General features: G+C 53.3%; 1 protein-coding gene across 1 annotated transcript; it reads right to left on the bottom strand.

Annotated features, from left to right (window-relative positions):
- Window positions 1-278: 278 nt before the first annotated feature.
- Window positions 279-1,925, bottom strand: KCNA10 (potassium voltage-gated channel subfamily A member 10). Its single transcript, XM_036398435.2, has one exon. It carries the CDS (start codon window positions 1,868-1,870, stop codon window positions 320-322), a length of 1,551 nt encoding a protein of 516 aa, XP_036254328.1. The 5' UTR covers window positions 1,871-1,925; the 3' UTR covers window positions 279-319.
- Between the last annotated feature and the right edge of the window lie 8,454 nt (window positions 1,926-10,379).

A 10,379-nucleotide genomic window follows, 5' to 3' on the forward strand; every position in this document is an offset into this window, starting at 1 on the left:
TTCCTCTCCAGTAAATGGGGAAATCTCTGTATGTGTGGGAATTCCACTCTGACACCAGGGAGTGTGGAAGAAGAGAGGACACAAATGTCAAGCAGATGAGCATCAAATAAAAAACGCCAGACCGATGGGCAGGGCAGAGAGATAAGAAAGATGGTATTTATTTGAACAGCCACAGGAAATCAGAGATTGAAAAATGTCTAAAAAAAAAAAAAAAGCAGCAGCACATAATAAAAAAAAAAAAAATCAGAGCATGCAGATGTTGGATGCATTTTCCAGCTAATCCCACCTGACTGTGCCCAGTCCCTCAGGGCCTCTACCATCATTTTTTGGCCTTGTCTCGAGGGTAACCCCCATTGGTCTTATTGAGTGACTCCATGCTGCCGTTGCCCGTGGCCACGCTGGCCAGCAGCCGCTCCACCTCCCCGGGCAGCATCTGCTTCTCCTCGTTCTCCGTCTCTCGGTGGTAGAAATAATTGAAATTGGAGACGATGACGGGCACGGGCAGGGCGATGGTCAGCACCCCCGCGATGGCGCACAGCGTCCCCACGATCTTCCCGCCCAGCGTGGTGGGACACATGTCCCCGTAGCCCACGGTGGTCATGGTGACCACGGCCCACCAGAAGCCGTCGGGAATGCTGGAGAAATGGGACTGCGGCTCGTCGACTTCCGCGAAGTAAACGGCGCTGGAGAAGAGGATGACGCCGATGAAGAGGAAGAAGATGAGCAAGCCCAGCTCCCTCATGCTGGCCTTGAGGGTCTGCCCCAGGATCTGCAGCCCCTTGGAGTGCCGGGAGAGCTTGAAGATGCGGAAGACCCTGACGAGGCGGATGATGCGCAGGATGGCCAGGGACATGTTCTGCTGCCCGTTGAGTTCGCTCTGCTGGATCAGCTCGGTGGTGAGCGTCACGAAGTAGGGGATGATGGACACGATGTCGATGATGTTCATGATGTTCCTGAAGAACTCGGTCTTGCTGGGGCACACGATGAACCGGACAAAGAGCTCAAAGGAGAACCAGACGATGCAGGCGGTCTCTATGACGAAGAAAGGGTCCGTGAAGGTGCTGTGGGACACCAAGGTGTCTGTCACATTCTTAGAAAGCTCCTGGGTGGACCTGAACTCCCTCTCCTCCCGGAACTCCGGCAGGGTCTCCATGCAGAAGATGATGATGGAGATGACAATGACCAGGACGGAGACCAAAGCTACGCCTCTGGCTGCACTGGAGCTCTCAGGGTACTCAAAGAGCAGCCAGAACTGCCTGTGAAAGTCATTGGTTGGTAAGAGGGTCTCAGGATCCTTGATGAACCCTTCATCCTCCCGGAACTGGTCCATGGCTTCATCACCCAGCTCATAGAAGGTGATTTCATCAGCAAAGACGTCGATAGGGACGTTGGCCGGGCGCCGTATTTTCCCCCCAGACTGGTAATAGTACAGGATCCCATCAAAACTGGGCCTGTTCCTGTCAAAGAAATATTCATTCCTCATGGAGTCAAAGTAACGCATCCTCTTTTCCGGGTCCCCAAGCAAGGTCTCGGGGAACTGGTCCAGGGTCTTGAGCCGTGTCTCAAACCTCAGCCCAGCGATGTTGATGATGACTCGTTGGTCCCCCTCATCCATGCCCACCCTCTCCCCCACCAGGTGGTCGCTGAACTCGGCAGAGAACCTGGAGAAGATGGTCTCATTGTTGGCGTTCTCGCTGTTGATGAGGATCCGCAGGTTGGACAGCAGGTTGGCGCAGCTGGGGTGGCCCTTGCGCGACTGCCCGGCGGGGCTGAGGTCGTTGGAGTAGCAGGGATCCTCCACGATCTGATCAGCGTTGTCAAAACTGACTAGTGCCACCTCCATCTCCTTCCAACTGGCCACGTCCATCATACGCTAATCAGCTCAGCAGCAGAAACCCCCGCGGCCGACGCCGGCTGCCCGCGCCTTTCCCACGCTAGGAGGATCTGCAAGGGACAGGGACACAGAGCTGAACTGTGCATGAGCAGGGCAAACAAGCCCTGAGAGGCCACACCACCCTCGTCTGGTTTTTAATGGAAGCATTAATGCTGTTGAGTAGCAAAATGACCTCCAGCAAATCACTCATTTTTGGATCCTGCACGCCCTTTTGGCACGGCTTTGCCATTGTTAGCCCTCCCCAAACCTCCTACAGAACCCAAGGATGAAAGGTCAGGCAGCAGCAGAGGATGGGGGTGAATCCAGGTGTCCCACCCAGCCTCTCCCCAGTGATCCCACAGCAAGGGGTCGTTTCATCCGTTTCCAGGTGCAGATCCAAAGCTCAGAGCAGGATTTGGAGGTTTGGAACATGGCTGCCCCAAGTTAAGAACAGCCCTTGATCCAGGTGGGAGAGGCATTGGTCAAACCCCAGGAGGTCCTGGGCACGTTGCAGATGGGTCAAGCATTGCTTGGAAACAATTCCCAAAGCAGGAACGACACTGGAATTTGGGAATGCAGCCCAGGAGGAAGCAGGCCAGGAGGAGAAATGTCCACCAGCCTTGGAGAGCCGCTTTGGTCTGGGAAGAGGGGTGGGACAGGACCCCTGGCCTTGGGGCAGGCAGAGGATGGGGTGACATCCCCCAGAGCTCTCCTAGCCCTCCTCCACAACAGACCTGATATTCCCAGCCTCAGGAAGAAGCTCAGGACTAAGCCTTTGGATCCCCTGGAGAGAACCTTTCAGGCCATGGGGTGGATTTTTTCCCAGCCCAACTCGGAGAGGCACTCAGGAACAGTCCCCACATCTCCAAATATTCCTGGGCACACATCTCCCCACACACCAACACCATTCTGAGCTCAGCAAAGTCAAAGAGGAGCCCAGGGACCAGGCCAAGTTATGGAGCTGGGAAATTACCTGTCCTGCCTCAGGGAGAAGCACAGAGAGAAATTAGGTGTTAACAGGGAGCAGTTCTGTGGAGATTTTCCCCAGAATGAACTTTCCAAGTAAATTCAGTGCCCTGATTTATTTCCCCTCCAAATGTATTTCCCAGACATGAGGCACCACAGGAGGACACGTGGAGCTGCTCTGCGTGACCGCTGCTCACCAAGGGCACTCTGGCTTTCTTACCCAGGCAGCTCCAGTGAGAGGGACACAAAAAACCCAAATGCCCTCAACTGCCAGGAATAGCAACACAATTGAGGCCACGGAGCAGCAGCAGTGGTGCCAGGGCTGGTCCTGTGATGAGGATGGTCCCCAGTGCTGGGTTTGCTTCCAGGGCTGGGCAGGAACCCACCCCCACATGGGGCCTGAGCTGCTCCCCGTGCCTCGAGCTCCCTGTTCCACTGGAGTGATTTGGGGTGCTGAAGGTTTTTGCTCCCCAGAAGCTGAGATTCCATCCTTGCTGACACACAGCTGGGGTAGGACAGGCCAAAATCCCCCCAATCTGTTGCAGGAATGGGCATGAAGAGCCTGATTTGCCACAAATCCTCCCTCTCCTCCTCTCAGCTTTACAGCCCTGGCGCAGAAGCTCATACAGGACCCAGCATCTAGGGATCAACCTCTCCTCAGTAGGAGAGATTCTGGATTTGGGGAAAAATCCTACAATTTATCATAAGCTATTTACAGGCCAGGTCTCTTTGCTTGAGCTAAACCCACAAAGCTTGGCTGTTCTTAGAAATCCAGCCCTAAGGAGCTGCTGCAGGCTGGCTTTGTGCCCAACCTCCCTCTCGGGGATGTGTAGAGAGGAGTGGCTGGGGCAAGGGACAGAACTGGTGCCTGGAGCAGCAGCAGCAGCAGCAGCAGCGTGGTTGTGTCCTCAAAGTGACTTCAGGCAAAGCTGGGGAGCCTCAAGGACTCCAAACCTGAGTCCTCCAGCCCCAGCTGGGCATGCCCAAGGTGCAGCTGCTCTCCATGGGGCTGGAGGCATCCCAGGCTGGACTGTTTGGGGGCTCAGTGAGAAGCTGGTGCTGGCAGGATGATTTGTGGCATCAGAGCTGAGGATAACCCTGGTTTCAGGAGAATCAGGAGGCCTACAAAGGGATACTACAACAAACCTGGCCCAGATAAAGCACTTTCAAGGGAAAAATAAGTGCTAAAGGAAAGAAGAAAAGCAGCACACATAATTCCCTTCTGGTTCTTGTTTTTTCTTAATATAAATCCCAAGCTGATTTTTAAATCAGAATAAAATAAAGTTTGAATCAGAGTTTAGTGTTCAGTGGCAGGGTGGGCTGACCTGGCCCACCACACCTCCAGCCAGGGGGAGGACCCAGAGGGGTCCACGAGTACAGGGACTTCTCTTGGCAGTGGAACAAAGCTGAGCAGCTAAAGCTGACCACGAAATTCCCAGAGTGCTTCAGCTCCATTTCAAGTCCTTGGAACAGTTTCCCATGGGATGCAGGGCTCTGAGGTTCCTTTCCTTACCTTAAATCCCCAGACCATGCTGATGTCTGGAGGGAGGTGCCCCACCTGACCCTAAACCACCTTATCTGTCTCGTTTTTAATTAAGACCAAAATTAACAGTGCATCCCAAAGCCACAAAACATCCTCCCTAAGCCTTGCACCGGGCTCCAGCCGAGGCTTGAACTAGAAAGTTGCCTGATTTTTTCCTCCTAAATCACCCAACATCTGCTTCTCAGAATCTGATTAACTAATATCCTTCAGCGGAAATCCCTGCCCGTGGAAAATCATAATAATAACAAAAAAACCACGCGAGGCAGAGCGACGGTGAAAGAGAAAGGTCATTTGGAGGGAGAGTTGGTGTTTTACCCATCACATCCCAGCGAGTCAGGGCTGTGGTTTCCACCAGGCTCTCTGCACCCAGTCAAACCTTCCTCCCTGCAATCAATCCCCTCCTCCTCCTCCTCCTCCTGTGAGCACCCTGTGTGAACAATGTCCGTCCCTGTGTCCGTGTTCACAGGGGGCTGAGGATGAGGGAAGAGATGAGGATCTGACTCCATGTTTCAGAAGGCTTGATTTATTATTTTATGATATATATTATATTAAAACTATACTCAAAGAATAGAAGAAAGGATTTCATCAGAAGGCTGGCTAAGAATAGAAAAAGAAGGAATGAATAACAAGGACAGAGAATCCGAGCCAGCTGACTGTGATTGGCCATTACTTAGAAACAACCAACATGAGACCAATCCCAGATGCACCTGTTGCATTCCACAGCAGCAGATAACCATTGTTTGCATTTTGTTCCTGAGGCCTCTCAGCTTCTCAGGAGGAAAAATCCCAAGTAAAAGATGTCTGTGACACATCCCCAAGGGTTTTCCAGATTATTGGAGCTGTTGAGCCTCTTCTCCCCCTCTCCTGTCCCCTCCCCTCCCCATCATCATCCCTGGGTGGGATGAGGAAGGAGGAGATTGTCCCCTCTGCCCGCCCACAGCAGCACCTGCAAGGACTTACCTGGCCAGGGCATGGAAGCGCCAAGGCTGTCAGCATCTGGGGAGAGAGTTAGCAAACACAGACAGGGACGTGCGGGGTGAGAGAAAAGCCCAGCCATACCCTCGGAAGGCGCCTTTGGGCGGACAATGTCATTGGAAAGGCTCCTGCCTCTCTTTGCTCCAGCGGGGAATTGGCAGCCCCGCGCCTAAGCCGGGCTTTGGCAGGCGCGGCCGTGGGGGCTCGGCCCCTCCATCCCCCCGGGAGCCCTGGAACCAGCCGGGGCTCCATGGAAAGGCTCTGGGGACACCCCGTCCCCACGCCCCATCGCCCAGGGAGGGGGGTTCGGGCTCCCACCTCCTGTCCCCACCCGCCGGGCGGCGAGACGGGGGAGGAGGACGTGTCCTTCTGGCGGATGCCACCTTTAATCCCCAATAATGCTGCGGATGCTCCAAGTCTTGTCCGTGACGTGGCGAGGTCTGAGCTGGTCCCCGGGAGAGGGGGGACAGGGACCCGCACACCGCTGCCACCCCGGGAGAGGCATTTACAGCTCTTTTGTAGGTATTATTATAAAATAATGGCTTGAAAAAGAGGAGGAGGGGAGGGGAAAGCCCAAGGGTTGGAGCATCCCCCGCTGCCCACCTACCTCTCGCCTGTGGTCGTGGGGACAGCGGGCGCCTTTCCAGGAGGGGACAGTGCCACCACCACCACGTGGGACATGTCCGTCCCCGCCCCGGGGTGCCCGGGACCCGATGCGGTACAGCTGGCACAGCCCAGCAAAGGGCATCGCTGGGGGACGAGGGAGAGCAGGGACGTGGCCCTTCCTCATGCCTGGGTGCAGCTGGATGCTGCCTCCGACCCCAGCGCCACCGGGCTTGTTACCTCCAGGAATTAATAAATAAATATTTATTTATTAATGGACAGGACCGGGCAGGTTGGTATGAGTCGTTAAAATAACCAAGATTTTTGTTTCCTTTCCCTATTTTTATTTTGTTTCCATTCCGGAGCCTGCTGCTGCTCACGGCCATCTCACCTCGGGTGCTCCAGAGTGATTTCATCCCTGTTGGCCTCACCCAGGGCTGGATCCCGCCTCCACCTTCACCCAGGTTATCTCCCCACCCTCCTCTTCCTCCTCCGTCCCCTCCTCGCCCTCCAGGCAGGGGGGGAAGGCAGAGGAGGGGGATGGCACATTTCTACCCTCAGGCTTCAGCCTGAATTCCTGAATTCCTCCTCGGTGACGTTCCTTTGCTCTTGAGGGACCCGCTCACCTCGATTTCCCCCCCTCCAGCATCCTTTTCTGTCCTCTGAGCTATTTCTCCTCTCATGACGTTAATGAGCACATTAAACCCCTCTGTCCCCGAGGAGAGCCCGGCTTGGAGCATCCCACAGACATCTCCAGCCTTCCGTGATGGAAAGGGGACAGGAGATTATCCAGACCTTTGATCAGGTCCTTCAGGGAGGCTTTAGCATTTTATACACCGTTTCTCTACCGCTACAAACTACAGTCCTTAAATTTACCCTCATCCCAGCGGGGGCATCTATTAACAAAAAATAATTCCATTTATATTCCACAATATTATATTGTGTCCATCTCACCTCCAAACCCAGCTTTGGAAGGGCTTTGACCACAGGGTGATGGGGGCTGTAGGCAAAATCTGACCTTTTTTGGTGCTTTGTTTTGGGGTTTTTTTTTGGTTTGTTTTTTTGGGTTTTTTTGGTTTGGTTTGGTTTTTTGGTGGGTTTTTTTTTTTTGGGGGGGGGAGGTTTGTTTTTGTGTTTTGGGTTTTTTTTTTGTTGTTGTTTTTGGGGTTTTTTTCCCCCAAAATCTACTTGGAACTAGCCAGGGTCTCTTCCTGCACCCGGGCAAAGAGCAGCTGTGGCTGAGGGAAATGCAGAGCATGAAAAGCAACCAGAAGAGCAGCAGATCTGGCTTGTGCTGGGGCTAAGGAGTTTTAGCAAGATCTCCCCGACAACGGGGATATTCCTGGAGTGAAATCAGTGCTGTGGCCCAGGCGAGACGGGCACGGGGGGAGATGCCCGGAATAACATCCCTGCCTGCCAGAAACGGGACAGTTACACAACTCCCTCCTCTCCGGGGAGCCCGGCTGCACCCCGGACACCCCCGGGACACTTCTGCCTTGTATTCCACCAAGGTGACTCCAAACACCCCCTTGGCTCGAAGGGTTTCGGTTCCTCCTCCGGCCAGGCCGCCCCAGGCACTTCTCTCCCTCTGATCCCCGCTCCTGGGATCGCCGGCTCTGCTGGGATTTACCCCACAGACAAACTCGGCCCCTGAGGGTGCCCAGCATCCGGGATGGAGCAGAATCCAGCAAGTCCTGCATGGGATCACTCTGACACCAGAGGGGAGAAAAAACACCCCCGAGCCTGCCCGAAAGCAGAGAGGGATTAGCTGGCAGAGGAGGAATTTTTGGCAGCAGGTCCCTGAATTATTGTTTGGACGGGGAGCTTAACTTTGCCTGTGGGAAATAGCGCAGGAGACTGAGCAGCTCATCCCTCCCTCTCCCTTTGATCTGACATGGGATGAGCCGGAGGAGGCTGGAGGGGTCCTGCAGGTCCCGTCCTGTGGTGGAACCGGGCAGTTGAGGCAGAGTGGAAATTTTGCAGGGTAGAAATCTATTTTGATTTAGGTGAAATGTACATTTTTGAGTTGAGTCTGTGGTTAGAAAACAGAGCTATTTAACCTGACTGCAAAGCCTGGGCTCAGAGAAACTGCTTCAGTGAAGGACAGAGATAAGGGCGGGGGAGAGACAGAGGGTGATAGAGAGAGACAGAGAGACTGCTGTGAGAGCAGCTCAACCTGACCTAGGAATTCTTCTGGATTATGAGGAACTAGCAGCAAATGTCACGCGAAATTCGTAAAAATGAATATGTATGAACCTATTGTGAAATTGTATGCATATGTATCTGAGAGGGGGATAAAAAGGGACCTGGAGTTCCCAGAGGTACCCATGTGTGTCATTTTGAGGGGAACGATTCCCACACGCGTCCAGGGCTGTAATAACAAACATCCCGGCTTTACAACTTCCACAAAAGTTGTGGAGTTTTGATTATCTCCGCATAACACAGGGACACTTTCTTTGCTTTTCCTGAATTCCCGAGCAGAACTGTGAAATCCGTGTGAGCCTGCACCGGCTCCGGGCCACGGAGCAGCTCAGGGCACTAACGAGCCTCTGCTAATTGTCCTCTCTTTGCAGCACTAATTTAAATTACCTGGGGTTCGCTAATTCCAGCCCCGCGGCTCTGGGATGGAGCTCAGGTGGCTCTGTGGCCTCTCCACCAAGGGAATTTTTCTTATTTCTCATTCCAGCTAATTGAAGGGCCCCTCAATTAGCAACAGTCCCCCAGCATCAGGAGGGTTGGATTTTTCAGGAGGGTTGGATTTTGGGGGGTGCAGGATGTAAAACCACACCCCAGACCCTTGAATGCCCTCAATTAGGGCTGGGTAATTAATATCGGAGCTCTGATTGCAGCATGGAGTGTCCTTGGAGGCTCAGGGAGGTGCCCTGGGCATCTGGCACTGATGGAGCAGGGCAGGAATCATCTCTGGAAGGAAAACAAGGAGCTGCTGGGCTTGCTGTGAAAACTTGTGGCTCATGCTCCTCCTCAGGAGAGGAATTTGCAAATGAAACTCTTTAAATTCCAAGCAAATGTGTGCAGCTGTGAGGGAATAAGCGGGAGAGGAGATGGTGGTAGTTTATGAGTGATGAAAATACAGGAAAGAATAATTCAGGTCTTCCAGGGGACGATGGGGTCTGGCAAAAGCTGCCTCTGCTTTTGAGTCCTGACTGTGGGAACAGTGGAGAAATGGAAAAGGGGCCAAAATCCACTGAAATAATGGTGTGGCTCAGAGCAATCCCAGGGATTCTGCAGCCCCAGGAGAGGCCAGGGCTTAGGAGCAGCCAGACCTGAAACCTCTTTGCTTCTAAAAGCAGAGGTTAAAGTTTGTCTGCAGCAAGGGAGGGGGGCAGGATGAACCTCAACATTTAAACACACAAATTGCCTTTCAACAGAAAGAGAGTGGGTTCAGATGAGGTATTTGGGACAGATTCTTCCCTGGCAGGGTGGGCAGGCCCTGGCACAGGCTGCTCAGAGCAGCTGGGGCTGCCCCTGGATCCCTGGCAGTGCCCAAGGCCAGGCTGGGAGTACCCTGGGACAGTGAAGGGGTCCCTGCCATGGCAGGGGTGGGACAGGATGGGATTTAAGGTCCTTTCCAACCCAAACCATCCTGGGATTCCATGAAATTGCACCAGGAAACAAATTATGACCCTGAAGAAGCAGCCACCAGCTCCTGAGGGCTGCTTCCATGTCTGTGCCTCAGTTTCCCCAGGGTTGTGGATGTCCATAAAGCCAGGCTGGAGCTCTCCAGGACAAGATGCACATGAGGAAGATCCCCAGGGCTGGGATGGAGTGTCCATCACTGCAGGCAGAGATGTGCCCAGCCAGACCCCTGCAGCCCTCCCCACTTTTCATACCTCCTTCTGCTTTCTCCACCCATATTTTATTTATATATATATATAAAATAAATCTATATAGTATATAGATATACTATAGTATATATAGAAATCTATATATTACATAGATATAATATATATATCTTTATATAGATATTAAATAAATATATATATTAAAAAAAATCTGATTATCAGAGAGCTCAGTACATACAGTACACACCAGGAGACAGATGAACCCTTTCTTATACCCGGCCATGGAGCCCAAAATTAATCAGCTATGGATTAACCGGGTCAGGATGTAATTTAATAAGCAGCGAGGGCGAGTTCCTGCTCGGAGGGAGCCGGCGGGGTCCCGCTCGCTCCGGCCGTGCCGTGAGAGCCGCCCCAGCCCAGCGCAGGGAGCAGGAGAAGCCAGATGGGATCAGATCAGCCCTGCGGCGGTGCCGGCTGCTCCACCGAGGCACAGGGACAGGGACAGGACGGGGACAGGCTGGGACCCGGCCAGGCTTGGCTCCAGCTGAGCCCGGCTCATCTTCCCTGCACTCCGAGCCGGGGTTTAGCCTGATTCAGGAAAAGATGGAAATGGATT

The sequence above is a fragment of the Molothrus ater genome, chromosome 25 (assembly GCF_012460135.2).
Source record: "Molothrus ater isolate BHLD 08-10-18 breed brown headed cowbird chromosome 25, BPBGC_Mater_1.1, whole genome shotgun sequence".
Lineage (NCBI taxonomy): Eukaryota > Metazoa > Chordata > Aves > Passeriformes > Icteridae > Molothrus > Molothrus ater.

Excerpts from the sequence above, each read along its gene's own strand:
- KCNA10 (XM_036398435.2), bottom strand. The coding sequence starts at position 1,870 with ATGATGGACGTGGCCAGTTGGAAGGAGATGGAGGTGGCACTAGTCAGT.